This window comes from Falco biarmicus, chromosome 4, assembly GCF_023638135.1.
Source record: "Falco biarmicus isolate bFalBia1 chromosome 4, bFalBia1.pri, whole genome shotgun sequence".
NCBI classification, from domain to species: Eukaryota; Metazoa; Chordata; class Aves; order Falconiformes; family Falconidae; genus Falco; species Falco biarmicus.
The window spans coordinates 41,457,854-41,479,247 of record NC_079291.1 but is presented as its reverse complement, the minus strand read 5'-3'; the positions used below and the strand labels follow the sequence as shown (position 1 = coordinate 41,479,247).

The following is a 21,394-nucleotide window of genomic DNA, read 5'->3' as shown; positions in this document are numbered from 1 at the left end:
ACTGCCTAGCCAGTACTGCATTTTTGCCTGGAAGACAAGTACTTTCAACACCTGTGAAAGGAAAACATGTCATATGAAATTCATGAAAACTCTGATCCTTCCCACCTCCCTAATCTTAAGAAGAATATGTGATAGAAATAGGTTAGGTTTCTGTCAATAAAACATATACATGAAACTGTCTCTAAACTAGAAACTGCCCATCATATGAAATTTAAAATATATTTTTTGTTATGGATAAAAGGTACTCCACAGACAGTTTTCTACTTTTTTATCGCACAGCAAACCAAATACATTATTTACCACAGAAAAGCCATATTTTACCATTCTTTTCTGGTCTGCATAAAATGTAATTACCTACTGGAATAATTGGTAAGTATACTGTTATAAGGTGTCGGTGTCCCTTTTTTTAAGATGTACATTTACAGATAGATATTACTTGTGTTCCATTTGTGCTTCCAGCAAAATGTTTTCTCAATAAATATCAGTGATGGTAGAATAAACACCACATAGCTATCAGTGAAAACAGCATGTCTTAAAGAATGAAATGACCCCAACTACTCCTCCCAAATGCCCAGAGTACTTGATAAGAATTACTTGAGTTACAGTTCATGTAGGGTAAAACCAGCTAAATGCCCCATAAACATCTGTCCTGTTACCTCCCCCCGCAGTGGAAATAGATGAAAAATGTATCTATAAAAATCAGAATAAACACATTTTGCAGCTGGAGATCTAGGGTTAGATTTCAAAGCACCGAGTTCTGAGAAGTACCAGAGGATGCTCCACCAAACTTTTTTGCTATTTGTTGAGCGAATACATACAAAGTAAGGCCAAACATTATTCCATACGTATTTTCACAGCTGAATGTACAACTTCCTCATCTCTGTGTTATCAGAAGCCCATGTTCATATTAGAAGTTGTAATTAACAAACAAAATAGTTAAAAAAGCTACAGCTGCAGGAGCATGAAAAAAGTATTTGTAAAATCTCAGAAACTCTCCTCAAAGAGAAATTGTTATGTATCTAATCAAGCTGCTGGCTGGCTGTTTATGGGCAGTGTGAGCATGTGCTCTCCAAAATAAAAAATGGTTTCTGTTCGCATCACTATTTAAAAAAAGCCAATAATTCAGTAGGATGCAAAGAACAAAACTTGTTTCAAAGAAAACCTAAATATTCTTTTTCCTGAAAACATGGACATAAATTCTTATAACTGCGTTATGTATTGCCATCACTGTCCTAACCCTGCTCTGACACTTGAAAACAAGTACAGCTCAGAGCTGCTAAAGTGGAGGAAAGGAAGCAGTAGTCACCGGTAGCAGTGTATGATTTGGACAGGGAGGCAGGTGTGCAGTTCACCTCACACTTACTCTGATCATTAAGGAGGTCCAAAAGTCCCCAGGTCCAATGGCTTACAGAATACCCCTCAGGGAATAAATTCAGGCCATAGGTTAAGAAACACAATTTTGCTCTTAAAATATTGGTGGCAATGCATTTTGTGAGAGAGGCAGAAATTAGGGGCCAAGAATTGGAAAGTGAAATGTATTAATATGTATAGTGCCCCCTAATTACACTTCATAGAAATCTACGCAAAAGAAGGAAAAATCTTTATTTTAGTGTATAGGATTGAGCAACATGGAATTTAAGAATCTTAGTCAACGCTCCATAGATATTTTTAATCCTTTATATTTCAGGCCTCCCCCACATAAGGCAAGGAATGAAAGCAGAACATAAACTGCAGTAAAAAAGAACAGGCTTAGAAATTTACTTTTATTGTGCTATTAAGCTATTGCCAAATAATACTGTTTCATTTGGCGGCACTGCAACTAACCAGTGAGATATATTAAACCAGACATCTACTGCCATTCAGCTCAGCATATAGCAATTATGCAGCTAGCTCACTTAATAAATTCTTAAATTAATAAGCATTTATTTCTTTGAAGAAACAATAGGGTAATACCACACCCATTTTTAGCAAGCTGCTTAAGCCCTTTGATTCTTAAAACAGCCACCATTCGAGTTCTCTTCAACAGCCTTTAGACTCTCTCTGCTCTCAGATGTGCAGGCACGTACCAGACTGCCACGTGCAGCAGCTTGAAATCAAAAGTCACCGTTTCTACTTGAGCAAATAGCTACAAAAGGATTTTTCAAGGTAAGTGGCCCCAGGCATCAAGGGTCATGATGCAGTTTACAAGGTCTGGCTTTCTTTTTTTCAGGTTGGTTAAAAGCAGAGTTATAGGCTATACTTCAGCCTGAAGAGATTTTGTAGTACAGTAATGGGTGAAGTTAAAACACTTCTAACAGGAATTGCAGGGGAGACCCTGCCTGCTAAGTTACACCAATGTTGTCTGTGGCAACACGGGGCAACTTTGAGCCCACTAACACTTGAAGAAGAAGCCACATTTGCACTGATGGCCCTAAGTCCTTGTCTATTCATCCCGTACTTTTTAAGAGCTGAGATCAGGACTGGTTGGTGAAGCAGAGTAAGAACGCCATGCCAGTGACTTTGGCTACCTTATCATTTCCTGAACACACAGGAGAAAAACACAACAGGCTGCTTTTCCAGACTGAAGTAGGAGAAGCCTATTTGAATGTCACTATCAAATGACACACATGCAAAATTATTAATATATTATGAGCTAGTGGTAGTAGTTCTAAAATAAAAGCCCTGTCTAGAATAGTTACTGCAATATGCTGGAACATGAAGAAGCTGTTCAAAGTAAATAGAACTAAACCACATGAAAACAAATGTCTAGTTTTGTGGTAAGCTTTCCATGAAAGCAACAAAAACTATTTTCTATTCGTTTGAATTTTCATGACACATTCCTATCATTAAGTCAATGCTTTGTGACAAAATTATCCGTTCAAGATTTGGCAAGGAAAAAAATAAATAAATTGTGGTGACTGCTTTCCTAAGATTAATTTGAGAAGCAAACTATTATTTAGTCCTAAATATTTCTTTTCCACCATTCACACCTGGAACCATCTCCTCAGGAACAAACATATGCATTAAAAAGCTTCAAGGCTGGGGATGTCACAGCCAAGTGAAAACACTGACCAAAGGAAGGGGAAAGAACGTGAATGGAGCCAAGGCCAAGATTATAAGGAGGAATGGGAAGCAAGTGAAGAAATTTAAGTCCCAATTCAAAACTCACAAAGATCCATGGGAACTTGTTTATTTCAATGGCCTTGGTTTCAGAAAGCACACTAATATCAATCTGAACAACTTGAAAGGGTAATGAATTTAGCAAGGACTGGCTTGAGACAGTGCTGTTGCCAAGGAAGGAATGATGTTATAATGAAGAAGCTGGCAACGGACGAGTGATTTTTCATAACATGACTCAGACAACAGTTGCATGCACTCTGTTTTCCAACTGTTGAGCCCACAAACCACGTAGCAGCATTTGCTTTTCTTAAGACTCTGCAAGAGCTAGAGGGGGACAGTCATCACATCCACATTGCAGGACAGTTGAGATATTAAGAAAAACTGTATTCTCTATACTGTCTGTTACACATCCTAACAAATTCCAGGTGCAGACATTTCCTCTGACATTGACAGATCCCAAGTAGGGAAATTAGAATATTTTATCTGAAGTAATAAACATAAAAATGCTTACATAGCTTGATTCATGTGCTTCTTATACTTTCTAGCAGTCTTTCTTCAGATATACAGATAGGAAATGGAAATTTTGGGTGATTAGTAGCTTTGGATACAACAAAACAAATACTCTTAATAGCAAGAAGAAAGAGAATTTATATTTATTTTTTAATAATGCTACTGGTAACATGTAAAACTAAGTGACTAAATAGCCTCTTGTTAATGTGAGGCTGTGCCATCAGTAGGATGGTTCCAGTCTTTTGTTGCTGCCTTCTTTCACAGAATATTTCCCGCTTCCTCATCAGTGAGGACTGGCACTGGGTCCCTGTGGGCTGATCTGGAACCATTTTAGGATGCAATTTACTTTGTTAATTATATTTCTCCAGCAATAATTTCAGTGTTCACTTTTAAATCCTTCATTGATTTTAATTAAGCCTGTGTAAGCTTCCAAACTTTTCTTTCAGATAACAAGCTGCTTACAGCCCAGCTTACCAATGCATCTGGAAACCAAACCTACTGTCACTTGCTAAAATTGCTTTGGACATACTGCCAGTGGCCCAATGAATTAGTAAGCATGAAGCAAAATAAAGGGATAACAAATAAGCTTCTCTTCCAAGATATTACAAGTTGCAAACTAGGACATTGTTTCAAGGATTTACATTTCTCTTTTTCTTACAATTTTTGTTATTAATTAATTCTTTGGATGATGGCTCTTCAGGGTTGTTTTTTTTTTTTTTATCAGGCCTTTATAAGCACATCTGTACCATGTATCAATGCATTATGTTAGAAATACTAAAGCTAATACAATGCAGAGATATTAGATTAAGTTACAAAGGTAATACAGTATAAATGCATAACTCTTGTATGGACAATGCACTAGCTTAAACATCCAGCTATACATCATATGAGTTGTTGAAATACTAAGGTATTAAACTGTACCCCACAGGAGTGGAGAAAGACCCTTTCATTGCTAGAACATAAAATAATTAACTGGATAAGACCACGACCTCATTATAGCTTTAAAAACACCATTTAGTTGAACTGACAGAGCAGTTTGAGTTCTTCCAAATACAATATTTATGATAATTTTTGTTTATATTTTTTATATATACACACACACTTTCCTGGCAGAATTAAAGGCACTTTATACACATGCAAAACCCTTGCCTATATTACTTCCTTCCTGTACCTAATACTACCCACTTTAAGTGGAAAAAAACCCTCACAGACTTGGACACTTTGCCTTTGACTGTTGCTGTGCTACAACTCGTAAACATACTAGGCTATTTCAGAGAGGAGCAGGAGTAAGTATCAGTGCTACCTGCCATGGTAGAACATAGCTTTAACAATGCAGCTACCTTGAATTAGAGTTTCCCCGATATAAACCATTAGGGAAGTATCCTGTGGCAACATGAGGAGCTTTACGGCCTATTTTGATAGCAGTAGGATCAGGGTATCATTTCTGTGATCAGTTATTTTAACAGTTATTTCTTAAGGAAGCCACATGATCAGTCAATACAGGTGTCTATAGATTTCAGCAGGAACACAAGGAACAATATGAATTTCAGAAGTATTTTTGGAATAAAAACATAGATTTATGACATTTACAGATATGGATGATGACATGTAAAGGAGATTAAGCCCTCAGTTTCCCTGGCTCTTATGAGTAATCAGTAACAGTACACGCTGCTATGGTACCAGACAGCAGTAGTATTGCATAATGTACAGGACTTCACATCCAGAATTTTAATACTGCATTTACAGCAGCCTGATTTGAAGCCTAAAACAAGTTCCTCTGAAAGATAAAAGGAAAGAGCCTTCACTAGGATGCACATGGGACCAATAGACCAAAAAGCTTTTAATACCCCTTTGCATTTTAATTGACCAGATTAGGAATTCAACACATTTAAAAAAAAAAAAAAAAAAAACAACAACAAAAACTTAAGAGGAGAGGGAACAGAACTTTCGTCAAAGTTAGGACAACTCTTAACTATATTTGGACAGCATTCAAACTAATAAGACCCTACCTTTTATTGAAAAACAGCAACTCACAGCAGTCCTTACGTTTAATAACTAATACTATCTAAGCTGAATTTTCAACATATTTCCTAGCCTGATCGGTCTCTAAATGATCTATGCTCTGAAACACTTCCTTTTTTAAAAATGTTTGTAACCAACTGCCAGCTTGTTTTTTATTTTGATTTTATGAAGCGGATATATACAAATACTACTTTACAACTCTTAGAAGCTTTATGGATTGAGCACGTTTCATTAGGCCTAGGACTTCTACACTAATACATCACTTCTATAAAGTACTGCCTTACAGCAAAAGGCCTATTTCCCACTCTTTATCAGGAATTTCCTCTTTCAATTAGAAACTAAATATATTGTCCATTGTTCGCATCATTTTCTGGTTGCCTGGTTTTGGTTTGGGAATGATTTTTTGGTTTTCTCAGTAAATGACTTTTCAGATGGGGTTTGCAGAGTTCAGTTATTCCATCTTTTTTACATTGAGAATAGGAGCTAAAATTATGCTATAAGGTAGGAAAGACAAAATAAAACCACATAAAATTTTATGAGACTGGACATACATAGTAGCTTTTACAAAGTCAATGGGTAAAAAGGCAGACATGGATTTAAATTTATTTTTTGGCTTATAAGCATGCAGTAAACCAAATAAGCATTATATTTTGTAGGAGGTGCAGAAAAAGACCTGTCATGCGTTAAAAATCTTTACTACCACGTAAAAGCACAATATTATTGAAACTTTGCAATGCACTATAAAGGCTGAACATAAGATATATTCCTGCTATAAAATTCTGAAATAAGAAGTGATGGATCCACCTCAGACATAGCCTATACCTAACAACTCCCCAGTGTTCAGTGAAGCAGTTACCAGCTATTCTGAAGGCTGTCTGCCTTAACATTAAACCATTTAATTTATTACTGTCTGATCTGCAAAATTATTTAGGTGCTTGTTTGGCATTACATGTGGGCACATGCTTTGGCTAGTTATCCGTTAATGAAACTGAACCTTACAGACAAACAAAAATGGGGTCATTTTAAGTCCTATTACTGCTTTGGTGCAACTACTGCCCATAAGCTTCACAGTAAAAGTTGGCAAATGCCTTCCTATATGAAGGTCAGAGTGATGTCAAGGCATATGGAATATTTTTTTCCCCTCAAGTGTATCATTCTCTTTGACCTAAGTGTTCCTGATCCAATTTGTAAAGATAAAGCATAAGGGCAGGAGCAGAAAGAGTTATAAATGAGTTCACTAACGAAAAGTGAGACAAAATGGAGTTTCAGAGGAAAGATGTTAGAAGGGCTTACCCCCCCCTTACAGAAACAGGAGAGGTAGTTCCAGAAGGGACACTTGGCACAGGAATGACAGACAAAGGATGCTTAACAGGGAGAAAGTTTTTTAACAGTTGTACAGCAATATAAGACATCAGAAACAGAAGAGATAAATAGAAGGCAGTTGCGTGAGCTGGTATTTGCCAGTCAACAGCCAGGCCTCCAGAGTCTTTACAGAGTGAGCTACACACTGGTGATGACAAGTGTAATCCCCTGTAACAGACACAGTAGTCCAAGTTACTGATTTTGGCTTTGGCTAGAACTCTGCTTTATATCACCTTTGCCATTTAACAGACGTTGCCCATAGGGTGATTTTTGTTATCAAAGAGCTCTTCATTAAGCGATGAACACATCTCCTGATGTCTCCTGTGCTGAAGGGTCCAAAGCCACAGGAACAACCAGAAAAGCCTTACTGAAATTTCTGGCAGGCTCTGAAAAGATGGTCCACTCAGTACACCGATACTGCAGAGCACCAGGCAAACATCACCTATCCACTGGTTTTGAAAGTTTAAGAAAGTAAATTTGAGATGTGGGGAAAATTCATCTGAGCATAATTGGGGGGGAGGGGGGGGGGAATAAAAAGTAAAATTTGTGGGTTGAGATAAAGACAATTTAATAGGACAGAAAAGGAAGGGAAAACAATACTACTACTACTACTACCAATAAAAGAATTTGAATATACAAAACAAGTGATGCACAGTGCAATTGTTCATCACCTGCCACTGATGCCCAGCCACTTCCCAAGCAGCAGCCCCCAGCCACCTTTCCCCCTAGTTTATGTGTATATATCATGACATCATATGGTATGGAATATACCCTTGGCCAGTTTGGGTCAGCTGTCCTGGCTGTGTCTCCTCCCAGCTTCTTGCACCCTGCAGTCTACTCACTGGTGAGTGGTGAGAAGCTGAAAAGTCCTTGACTCTGTGTAAGCACTGCTTCACGACAACTAAACCATCAATGTGGTATCAACATCACCCTTATCCTAAATCCAAATCACAGCACTATACCAGCTACTATGAAGAAAAGTAACTCTGTCCTAGCCAAAACCAGGACACATAGACTTATTCCATACTGCAAATTCACAACCATCCTCACCTTTAACAATATCAGATCCTAACCCTGTGGATCCATCTCTTTCCATAGCATCACCAGCTAGATGAACAGATTTCCCTTCCACTCAGAAGTGTTGTTCTGAGACAGAGCTCAAACAGTGCAACATAAGGCTTTATTCCTTTCCCCACAGCATACTCTGTCCTTTTTCATTGATCCTCTTACCCTGAAAGTACTGCAAAATTGATGCAAATTGTATTAGAATTCTCTGCACTTCCGTACTTATTTTTCTCATTTCTTATTTTCAACCCTTCTGATGTATTGAAAACAGTACAAGTAATCATGAATACCATAATCCTGTATATATGCTCAATGTCCAAAACAAATTTAAAAATGCGTTATCTCTGTATAGAACAAATTTTAAGCAGCTATCTAATCCTAACCCAAGTGGGGTTTTTTTGCCTCTGTTACTTTCCCACAAACTATATGCACACCTACAAACAGTTTGATACTGGAATAAGTGCAATGCTTTCTTGTGAGAATAAAAGATGACTTTGAATCAGTTGTCCTGACTGGTCAGTGTTTAGAAACCATGCTCAGGTACCTCACAGCTGCTCATCAGCAGCAGTTCCAATAACATCAGGTTTCAGTGGAAAAATTTATTTCAGTGCCTTCAATACCTTTGATTTTATCTTGGGTCAATAATGGGTAAAATAGTTGCAGTTTTGATGAAAAGCTGTGCATATCTTAGATGCAAAAAGTTCTCTCTTTAATATAGACGAATATTTTTAAGCATGTAATCTGACCTTGGTAATGTAGCCATACAAGGAGTTATTGATTTCAGTTTTAGAAAATTACCAACTTTAATTTGATCACAGTAGGATTTAGTATTGGAGTGCCTTTTTTATTTCTGTTTGGTACTCCCTCCATTATTAACAGTGGTAGAAATGCTCAGGCAGTACCTCACCAAAAGAATTATTTCAAATGATTCCTCCTGCTGCTGCTCAGGGATGTTCCTCTACTAAATGGTGATTTGCCACATATTATCTCACTGAATTTTAATACAGATTCAACTGCTGGCTCCAGCTTCAGCAGGACTATACGTGACTGAATCCCCATCCTCATAAATGCCAGAAACACTGGGAGTCATTGCCTGAAATGCCTCAGGCTGGAATAGCCTATTGCTCTGCTGACATGTGTCAGTTCTGGGTCTATTGCTTGCTGTGGAAGTGTCTGACAGGCTGTCTAGTTTCCAGATGTCTAAGCAGTAAGCTACAGCAATAAGGTAATACATGGCTTGCTTTTTTAAAGGCCCATCCCTACTCTGCTTCAAAACTTACTGCACAATTTTTATTGGCTCCTACTGCTGTGCTCCCCATACATTCCCATCAGCCTTCTAACATCCTTGGTGGTATTTGGCCAATACATCCCATCTTTGGCATTCCATGCTGTTTCAAACATCCAAAGTACTTTATTTTCAGTACTACGATTTGATTGCCTACATGATGCCATTTTTTGACTGGTTTGGGGGTTGCAAGCTCTCCTTGTTGTAATATTTATATAAGCTGTTTACACATGCAGAACATTTTTGATTCATGTTTTTTCTCTGTAACAACTTTGAGCCCTTGGAGCTCCATTTCTTCCTGACTTGTATCTGTGCACTTGGTATTGCACAGGACAGGTGGACATCTCTGGAGCTTTCTATAGGCTAGCTGGCAAAATATCTTGACAGTCAATTCACTCGGCTTTGTAAATCTAAATATGTAAACATCTATATATGAGCTGATCACACCATCCTCTCTTTGTAGCAATATATACATACACGCACACATTAACATATAGAGAGGATTAGACAGAGGATGCAATTCATCCAACCTACTTTAGCCATCTGCCTTCGGTGTTTATAGACTCTGCTGACTACATTGATTACTTCCCTGCTAACTGTGTGTGTGTGTTTAGGCTGACACACACAGATATAGATGTTGGCACAGCTAGATGAATTGTACCCTTTGTATAGAATCTGTTTCACTTGTAAACTTGCCTGCAGCCTATGCCCCTGCCTGTAGCTCATAGCAGAATTATTTCACTCTATGCACTTTCATTACACAGCATCCCTTCCAAAACTACCAGTGATCAACCCATCACAAATTAGCTAAGCTTTCACAAAGCAATAATCACATCACTCAGTCGCCTTTTGCTTCCTTCACCAAATACTAATCACTTGTTTCTGTTACTTTTTACTTCTTACTTCTTGAAAACATACGTTTTATAAGTTATACTTATAAAGACTTATCTTTCAAATTGAATTTTTAATGGGATGTCCAGGCAGTTGCTGACATGTTCAGAGGCTGCTAGAGTAGATGGTGGTCTTTGCATACCAGAGGTCACCAGGTGGTTGCTCTTATGTTGGTCAATTTATAATCTATCCCCCTACAGTTCTGTGGGTTTCCTAGTGTAATTTCCCTATCATTAAGCATGCTGATTTTCACATTTTTCCACAAGGAAGCCTGCTACAACTATTTGCTTTGTATTCTTCTGTCATTTCTACAGTATTCTTCTTTCCAGTTTCCCATACTTGCAGAAATGCACCCAGAAATTCCAACATAATAACCTGCATGATAGACTATAGAGAGCACCAGAGATGAGTAACACTGAAGTTTCACCTTTTCATTCACACCTATTTTTCTCTCTTGTGCCACTCATTCGTGCTCCTCAATACCAGTACAACAGCTTCGCCCACTAGGAGCTACTACTGAAATTTCCAATCTATTAAATAGCTATTACTTATCCTAATAGTAGTGACTTCCAGTTTGATTTCTCCCTCCACCTGTTTCTCCTGCAGCTTTTCTTCCCTCTGGCTTTTCTGGGATAATACCATCTCCTTGCTACAATCCAGTGCTCCCTGTCAAACAAAACCACATCCAGCTATACTCTACCTTTTCAGTGTATAAACTTATTTCAGCGTTATTTACCTTCTGGCTCCTTAATATACCACCACAACTCAAACAGGGAACTCCTCACTCATCCTGTCCCCTAATGCCAGCATCCTCTCATCCTGGTACAGCCCATCTAGTTGGGGTCTACATGTTCATGTCCCAGAGCAAACAAAGCTGTAACCTTCAACTGACCTTCAATTCTTTCTCTCCTAGATTCAGACCTTATTTTCTCCCTTTGAACTTGGAAATCGGTAGTTACTTGCCTAAAAGTCAGTGGAAAATTAACCAGAGACTTCAGGATTTAGCTCACAGACCTAATTTCCATTTTTAGTTTGCTGAAAGTAATTACTCCTGCATTTTTGGAACTGATGTTTAAAGAATAACAGTTTCTTTAATGTCTGAAAATTTAATTTTATTGATGATGCCTTAATTGAAATTAATTTGCTAGCAAAACATTCTAATATACAGTCACAATCAGCATGTTAATACTTGCATTGACTTCTGTTTTGCAAAGCAGTTACTGGCTTTGGGAATAAAACATGATGGATGCTTCAATGCAAAAACAACCTCAGTGTCGGACAGAATTGTCTGCATTGGTCTAGAAATGTTCACTAGATGTAGAGGAAATTTAACAGAAATGGGCTTTGAAAAATTTAAACAAAACCCACAACAGATCCCAAGCTGATAGTTACATATAAAACTGTAACATTTTTAGGTGATGCACACACGATTTTCTTTTTAATGACAATTCCTGAAAGACTGTCTAAATCAAAGGTCATATTGACTTGCAAGATCATCTAACCTGTTTTAGAGCTTTCAGGAAAAAAAAAGAAAAAAACAACTAAGGGGACCTCAATAAACTGTCAAATAAGGGAAGTTATTGTCACTATATACTTACAGGCAGTGCCTCTAGTAGGAATTAGCCTTAAATTAACCCCAGTTTTACATGTCAGTTTGAGGAAGACTTCTGTTTTATTTTCACCTGTACAAATACTTAGGTCATATTCTAAACACCTTTTCTATGTATCCACTGCCATTTCCACTACTGCATGCTTCCTGCTGCAGACAAAAACATGAAATTTATTCTATTTTCTGTCTTCTCATCTTAGCCCCAGTGAACTGATAACCAGCGTGAGGCAGCATGACTGTTGTGGAGCTGATGACCTGAGTGGGGTCATACAGACTGAGGTTGTGGCAAACAAAGGGACAGTGGCTAGAAGGACAGAGGGCTCAGCTCTGGTTTGCTCCTCATATCAGGGCTCCTGCTGACATAATACACACTCCTGGTTTCCAAAACACAGCTTTACACTGCAGTTCCCTGCACAAAGTCTGTTGAAACCTTTTGGGGCCTCCATGCCACCGTAAGTTACCAGTGCCTACAGGGGTGGTGGAATTTCTCATTCTGTTGTCACCACTGTGTGACCAAAAAGAGCCAGGATAGCATTAACCTCTGTAAATACCTAAATCACAGTCTTCTTCCCAGAAGCCTACAATCTGGGTGTGAGTCCAGCATGAGCTGAGCAAGCTTTTGGCTCTTGATTTCAATCCTGTTCACCCAGGATGCCTTGTGGAGCCACACTGTGCACAAATGCTCAAAACTTTCTGTGTCATCAGCCCCATGCAACAACCTGATAATGCCCTGAAGGTAAATCTGGTTAACAGGCTTGGGTTTTTTTATTACTCTTCTTTACCTGTCCCCTGTCTGCCAGATTCCCAACAAGTGTTAGTAATGGATTATATACTTGAGTTGCCCAAGATACCAACCTCAAAAGCAATAAAGGTTTCATACAGTGGAAGCTCTTAGCTACATTTAGATGGTGTCATTATCTCTGAAAACTCTACCGGTCTACTCAGTGCTAACTACAGCAGCTGTCATTGTAGGCACACAATGTGGGAAAGATAACTACAATATGGATAGTAATAACTAAATTTTCCTGAAGATGTTAGGGAAAACTTAAGAACAAAACGAAATGCTTTTTAACATAGATATGATTGATGTATTTTTTTTAATCTAGATTTGACAGAAAAAGAATGTATTATTTTATCAATCTTGACTGCCAAGGGGTGAATTCAGGAAGACTGCATAGCCTCACTAAAACCAGCATGAAGATGCTAAACTTATAATCACAGATATATCATCAAGAATGTGGCTGAACTCCTCCTAGTTCAAAAGGCAACAGCACAAACTACTACATCAAAACAGCATAAACTTAGGCCAGTTCAAAATCTGTCTCTGAATTCACCTTGCAATATTTATACATTACACTACCTATAAAAATATGACTGCTATTGAAATAGAGAAAAAAGTTATCTTTGAAAAGTCTTCAAGCACAATATAGGTGGAAAAAAAATAAAAAAGAAAAAAAGGGAGAGACTTGAAGATACCTTGAAGGATTCCCTAATAAAATACCAGGGTGTACCCATGCCAAGTTGTCTGTACTATCTAATAGACCTAAGGTAGTCTATTACAACCAACTGCTTAACTAAATCCTTGACAGCATAATTCTAGAGGAAAGTTCAATGACCAAAATATTGTTTTCCCAGTATGTGATAATACAGAACAAATTTATTATTATTTTTTAATTTGCTTTTACTTTTGCTGCTGCCAAATATCTATAGTTAAATGCAAAAATCAAATATGTTTTATGCTCCTAAGCAGTCTACATATTCTTGATTTACAGGCTATGTACAATACTATGAAGTCATTCTGTGGAAAGAACAGAAACTGAAAATGTTTTAAGTCCCCTCATGAATGTTGATCATTCAAACCATGAGGGAAATTCCAAAAGCAAAAATTAAAACCTTTATTAATCCCTGTCCTGGTTGTGGCTGGGATAGTTAATTTTCTTCATAGCAGCTAGTACTGGGCTACATTTTGGATTTGTGCTGAAAGCAGTGTTGACAATACATTGATGTTTTAGTTATCACCGAGCAGGGCTTGCGCAGCCCCAAGGGTTTTTCTGCCTCTCACCCCCCGCAGCGAGTGGGCTGGGAGGGCACACGGGGCTGGGAGGGGGCACAGCCGGGACAGCTGACCCCAGCTGACAAGAGGGACATTCCCTACCACATGGCATCGTGCTCAGCACGTAAAGCTGGGGGAAGGAGGAAGGGGGGACATTTGGAGTTACAGTGTTTCTCTTCCCAAGTAACAGCTGCATGTGATGGAGCCCGGCTTTCCTGCACAAGGCTGAAGCCCTGCCTGCCAACAGGAAATGCTGAACAAATTCCTCGTTCTACTTCGCTTGTGCAGCTTTTGCTTTACCTATTAAACTGTCTCTATCTCAACCCATGAGTTTTCTCATTTTTACTCTTCCAGTTCTCTCCCCCATCCCGCTGGAAGGGAGTGAGCGAGCAGGTGCATGGGGCTCAGCTTCTGGCTGGAGTTAAACTACGACAACGCTGGGCAACAAATATCAGGCTTAATGAAAATCCATAATAATCTGGGTTGGATACTACTATCCTCTGTAATGCTGCTACAGGCATATCAGAAATATAACATCAATGAAAGATGCCATATAAGAAAACAATTCCCAAATAACTTACAGTATTTGATACAAAGCTGCACTAGAAAATAGACCGATCAACAACAACAACAAAAAAGCCACAAATAAACAAGAGGGCCTTACCATGAGCACAGAAGATTAATACAACCAAGTAGGAAGCATTGTTGCATGTTAAGTAGAATGTGGGACCACAGAGCTTCAGGGACTCCCTTGAGAAGGGCTGTGTTACTGCTTGGAGAGCTGTAGCACAGAGTAGGTTCTCCCACCCCCACAGCCACCAAGCTTTGTTAGGACTATCAGTGACTGGCAGCAAACAGATTTCATGTGCTTAGCTCCCTGATATCCGCAACATGACCCTAACTCATGAGTGGTTTATTACAGAAATAACTGTACTTTTGACCTGTAGAGCAAAAACTTTAGAAATCTTCACAAAAACCAAAACTCAGCTGCTTCTTGTGTTATCTACTATTATTAAAGCTTTGAGAGCTCTCCAGAGGTTGCTTTAAAAATGCTCTCTATAGGAATGCGGGGAGATAGATGTCCTTATCCTAAAGAACCACAAATTACTAATTATGTTAATAATACTATAAGCTGTCTTACCTCCTAGCTATGAATTAAATAACCTTGTGAAATACAAGCTAAGGACAACAGTGAATAAATCTCCTAAACTAGGTATTTTCACTCCCTGTTCTCCCTTTCCTTAGTTAAACACAATCAGCTCATCAAAACCCTTCAGAAGAGAAAATAAATATTAGTTAGACAGGAAAAAAAAAGTTGAGTTTTACACTGCAGCAATTTCAAAGTCATCTTAACTAACTTGGAAACTCTGCCATGCACCGTCCATGAAGAATGGCAGAAACCATTTAGGTAGACATTTTTATTGTGATAGGGATTTAATGTGCCATTGTCTTCAACTTTCCTTTTAAAAAGGTTATTTAATTTACAATTTGGAAGTAAAAACAGTTTGTAGTGCTGTCATTAGAGTAATTAATCATAACCTACTCTCCAGGAAGTGGATATCTATCATGTGGGACTCCTGTACACATTAACTGTCATTCTTTTGATCTCAGAATAACCTCTGGAGGCATTCCAGTCTAATATTAGCAATGCCACTGTAAAATCTTGATTAACAAGAAATAGTATACCATACAGTATAAAAAGGACATGGAACCTGTCTTTATACTTTGTTGTTAGGCTATAAGCCACACTGTACCACCAATGACTGACAGTAACAAAATTTGCAAACATAGCCAAAGCAAAACATGCATCAGAGAGTCAGGACAGAAATACATCTTTCTTTTCCCACTAAATGGGTTTAGGAGTCTTAAAGTTGTAGAAAAGGTTGCATCCTGTCCTGGATTGACAGGATGACTTACAGTTACTGGGCTTTATCAAGATAATATTTTTTAAAATATTACTGACTAGATCTTACTTTTTTGTGCTTTATTTTGAGGTTGAAAATCATAGAAGCAACAAATGAAAGACAGAAGTTACCTCTGCACTAATGTCAGCAGCCTATAGCGAAAGGACTGATGTTAAATCCTGTGTAGCTTGATAATAGTCCATAAATATTTCACAGCAATATTACTTAGTAGAAATGGGGCAAAAAGAAAAGCAGAATTATCATTCAAGGTTCCATTAATAGCAAGAGAAAAGACTGCTGCAGAGCTGCAGCTATTCTTATATGCTTACATGCTTTAAAAAAAAAAAAACAAAACACAACAAACAAACCAAACACCACAAACCACCTAAATGCCCTAAATGCTCTACACCAAAAGAAAACAAATAAAAAAATCTTTCCCCTCACAAATTATTACAACAGAGCTCTCCTTGGAAGCTTAACCTTACTCCCAAGTATTTGGGGGCAGACGGGGAAGACTGATGACAGCAGCGTATTAGTGATAGCAGTGGTAAAAACTCAGGGCTTTTATTAAAAGTGAAGGCCCAGCAGAGCAACCATACAAGAAGAATTACTTTGAGAAAGAGTGAAGTTTGTGAAGTTTTAAGGAACTAAGTTCAGCAGTAAGAATAAAGGGACATTTATAGAATGAACATTGTCCCCACTGCTACTCTTTTAGCTGTGCAGGATTCATCCTACCCATTCTTTCATGCTACACAGATCTCACGGATTTTATTTTGGCACATGATTAAATATAACTCCTCTAATAAGAGAGTACAGAACTAGGCATTGATGATAAAGCACCAAAATGAAACTAAAAGCAAAGCAGAATGGAAATCAGACAAATATCAAAACCCCAATCAGTAGTTCATGGCTCATCTGATACAAATCAGTATCAAAATGTCATTGCTGATCAAGAAGAGAAAACCATGGTACTGAAGTAAGCCCATAATTCTGCATCCTTTTTTATCATTCTGACTGCAAATCAACCAGTATCAGTCTTTATTCACCTCTGTCCATCTCTTGTATTCTGCTTTGGTATCAAAATGGAGATCCTGACACAGAGTGTGACAGAAACCTCTGTTCCAGCTCCTACTCTTGTTGAGACACTGGCTGCAATTCTTCTCTAATCTTTCAGTCATACCCTTCCCATTCAGAGGTGCAGTGGGACATCAGCATCCCCTGATCCCGGCCAGATGGCCACCCATAGCATAAGAAGGGGAAACCTTGGCAAGAGATGGGGTAGGATTGGTCCTGGTGATGATGGCCCTGGTTTCTATCTGCTTTCTATCCTGTCACACCTCTAGGCAGGGCACCACCAGCCAGAGTCCACAAACTTGCTCAACATGTTCAAGAACCAGAGGATGCTGTGGGTGTTCTGTGATGCTGTCCTCTGTCTCCCTGTTCTCATTTTTTGACCATTTCTCCTTCTCCTTTTTTCTCATTTGTTGTCTTCCACATAATTTCATTTTCCTGTGGTCTCCTCTTTGTCTTTCAAGGAGGTGGAGCTAGAGGGGAGTAGAAGTGGTCAACAGCTGTTCCTAGTGCATGAAATCGGTGTAAACAACAGCCAGCAGCAATGGGAGGGAGAACACTAACCACAAGCCATCAGTTGGTCCCAGATCCACAAGACCAGGAGCTCTAGCTGTGCCATACCTCCCACCTTACCACAGAGAAGGAGAGGAACACTATGGTACTGTCACGGACACCATACCACACCAAGGCAATGCACTGCAATGGGTTTGCCTTACAGGTGACAAGTTACATACTTCTAGCAGCACTTCTTATATTTGGATAGTAAATTCTCTGCCCACATGCAGGCAAAACCTAAGTTCCCCTCCTTGTTTTGGCTCCAGCACTATCTCCACAAGTGCAACAGCTGCAGACGCACACATGCACACAAAAGACTCTTGGGGCAAATGCCTAAATAGAAAATGATTAATGCTATAAAGTCTTACAATGAGAAGGTTTTAAAACAGTTCAACTTGAGCAGCTGGAGGTTTTTCATCATATTGACATTTCATGATTTTCTTTTTGTGGAAATTAAAATTTAATAAATAAATAGTAAGAGATAAAAAACAAATAAATAAATAAATGCTTCAGTTTATCTCTTGACATATATACAGGAAAAAAGGTATTTTAAATATCTGAAAGGAACTCTTCCCATATTACTCAGATTAAATGGTTAGAAATACACTTACCCCCAGTTGCCACAGTAATTTCACGCAGGAAATGGCCATAAAATGGAAAATCAAAGGACAGATTCACTCTCTGAAATGAACAACAGCAGAAAATAAAATTGACATTGTGCAGAAAGGTAAGCGAAAACAAAATGAGTAGTCCTCTACTTCAAATATCTGTTTCAGTGCTTTTTATTTTTCACTGGAGCCTTGCTATTCTTCATTTGAAATTGCCAATAGCTAATTGGAAACAATTCTGTGTAGCACTTAACCACTTGAAAGCAGTGGATCTTCATAACTGAAGATTTCAGAAAACAAAATACATCAGCAGACATTATAATTCTCTCATAAATAAAACTAATAAGATTCTTAGGTTTTCCTTAAGTTTCTTCAACCTCTTTCTCAAGAGCCATCAATATTTAACACCTTAGCAGTACCTAAGTTTTACAGGATACCCACTTCCCTGGCTGCAGGTGGTGTGCTCTTTCAGATTCAAGTGCCCTCGGTGACATCCTGCTGCTACCTGGGTGCTTATCTGATGGAGGCTGGTCATTGGAAGGCAACTCCTTCATCAAACCCACGACGTCAGTTCCCAAACCTCTCTACACTGTTAACTAGGAGCTGAAACTGATTATAAAGAAATATTCAACAGATGTATTAACAAACTCTACTTTCAGTACTTAATGCAAAATAAAAAGGAAGAAAAAAGTATTTTCTCCCCCATCAGCCTATCCTCTGTCAGCTGAATTCACAGCAGGGAACTGTAGTTTGGAGAACGCTCTTCTGCTCACATAAGCTCCCCATAAAGCACCATTCAAATTCAAACTCATTTCCCCTCGCCACCTATGGCACTCCCATCTATTCCACTCTTTTCCCAAAGCTCGGTGATTATTGTGGCCACCCGTAATCATCACCTGGTGTACTACCTGGATAAACTCTGAATAAATCAGTAGTCATGACAGAAAGGAATGCTGAAATCCCAGTAAGGTCTTTTCACTGTTTAAGTGTAATATCCCATTAAAACAACATCACTTCCATAATGGCCTGAAGCCCAAATAGGAACAGGGTATACAGCCTGTTATTATTTGTTGTTTAGGACAAGTTTAAAAATAATAATAATAATTAAAAAAAAAAAAATCAGTGTGAAGATGGGTTGTTGGTGACTGATCCTCAACCCTAACCTCAGATGTCTCCACTTAAGGGCAACAGTCCATGCATTTAAAAAGCAAAAAGAGGTGAAAAAGCATTTTGTCTTTATTTTCTCTACCATTATTTCTATCCTGGGTTTATTATTTTCAGATTATATCCAAGTGTTTCTTTCTTCTCTCAGGAAGAATCCAGAGACATCCAGCAGAATTTAAAGAATTATTTAGCATGAAATTAACAGCTGAAGATTTACAGTAATTTTAAATTAGATTTGCTTTGCATTTAAGTGGAAGAAAGAATTTTGACAGGATTTATTAGCACAATTTTGTTTGTTTTTAATTAGAATGCAAAAATCCATTTGCAGTGTGGTAATTGGACTAAGTAGGTTCTAATGACCTTTTCTGTATATACATAAAATACAGATATACAACTGAATATTTCTAATCAAAATGGCACATGTGAAAGACAGCTCATAAATTAATGTAAACAAATCGAGTTTTAACATATTCTGAAGTTTTCACCACTGAGATGTATGTTACATTTATGTACGCACTCCAGTGAAAAATTGTCCTTGCTCTACCAAACATAATTTCCAAGAACACCGTTAAAACCATCAATTCTCTGATCAAACCACCCCTCTTTCCTTTCTGCACTACTGTCCATTTTACCTATTAGCATTAACTGTCTGAATAACAAAAAAGTTAAACAGCTTCAAAAGAAAAATGTGCCCCCTTAGCAGTCTTCTAAGTTGCTATAAACACTAGTATAAAGATGTTTGCCATAAAGACTTGACCCTGTGCCCAATCAAACCAGATACAGATGTCCCATTGACTTCTATCAAAAAGTGATGCCTTAAATTCTGACAATATAAAAACGTTTAATATAGACAATTGTTTAGCATAATACTGTAATAAAGAACAAAGAAGATTTAAGGAATGTTTTAAAGTGTGATTTTGTAAAAGCCACTTGAAATAAATGTGGGTTTACTTTTGCTGCTAGAGAGTATACCTTGTTTTTCAGAACAAATATCAGCACTTTCAACCCACTGGAATAAAAATGTTATCTTTATGCACAAACGATAGACTGGACTGACAGGAAAGGGAACTGAGTTCCCAAGTGTAAGGTGATCCTGTATCTAGATCAGTGTTTGAGTAATCAACTATTAGATATCAAAAGACACTGAGCATCCAAGCCACACCTAAAATTTTATTACACAGTTTAGAAGATGGTAGCAATATGTTGGGGGTGGGGGGGAAATTGCTACTCAAGGTGTAAATCCTGTACTGCTAGGCATTTTAATTGTTTTATCAATATTTGCGTGTAACTTTACCCAAATGACGACTATGCTGTTTATAGAGCCAAACCATCTCATGGATCCTCTATGTCATGTTTCCTGTAGAAGCAAAACCAACTGGCAGCTTCTGGGAACTCTTAGGATTACATACTTCCAAATGAAGGAAAACACACAAATTGAGTGGAACATATTTAGCATTCAAGGAATCCCTGACATTATTAGAAAAAAATAATACTTAGCATATAGTAATTTAACTTTTTGTTCTACTATCAAATTGGAGATAATCTGTAGAAATTATCAGCATGTAAATCACCAAGTCACAGAAGGATGTGCAAAATGGCCTTTTAAAAAGAGTAATGGCAAAGTTTATCTCTATGGAAGAGAAGGGAAGAGATCACTGCTTATCTATTTATGATCTGCTCAGAATATATGACTCTACAGTTGCTATACAGTTATAAAGAACACATCTCATCTAAATAATTTTGTTGTTCAGTACACATGGGTGTTGTTTGCTGGGACAGATACAAGAAATCTATTATAGACACATAAATAAAATATAAAGCCTTACAGAATCACTCACCGGCACATTTTCATCCTTCAGGAGGGACATAAAACAAACCTCTGAAAACCAGGTCTTTAAAAAAGTATGCAGACATGGCTGCAGTCACTCAAGTTCACAGTCCAAGATATTTGGGTAAATATGAAAAAAGATGGATATCAGTGTGCTAAACCTGGACCACAGCCTGCATTTCTGCCAGCTGTAGCAGAGAAAAGTGGGCACCTGACATTCAGCAGAAAAGTCTTAAATTGCTTGTTTTGGGGAGAAACAGCTGAAGCCGTTGTGCTGCCAAATTCCACTCTGTTGTGCTGAACAGTCCTCCAGACCGATCCAGCACCCAGACCACAAGCATTGTTTCATTTTAAACCTCTGGTTTAGT

At 38.1% G+C, this 21,394-nt stretch overlaps 1 protein-coding gene across 1 annotated transcript in view; it reads right to left on the bottom strand.

The window, feature by feature from the left end:
* PLXDC2 (plexin domain containing 2) overlaps positions 1 to 21,394 on the bottom strand; it is a 271,468-nt gene that overhangs the window by 102,577 nt on the left and 147,497 nt on the right. The window contains exon 4 of the mRNA XM_056336805.1: positions 18,038 to 18,107. Within this exon, the coding sequence (XP_056192780.1) occupies positions 18,038 to 18,107 (70 nt within the window). The remainder of the gene's footprint in view (positions 1 to 18,037; positions 18,108 to 21,394) is intronic.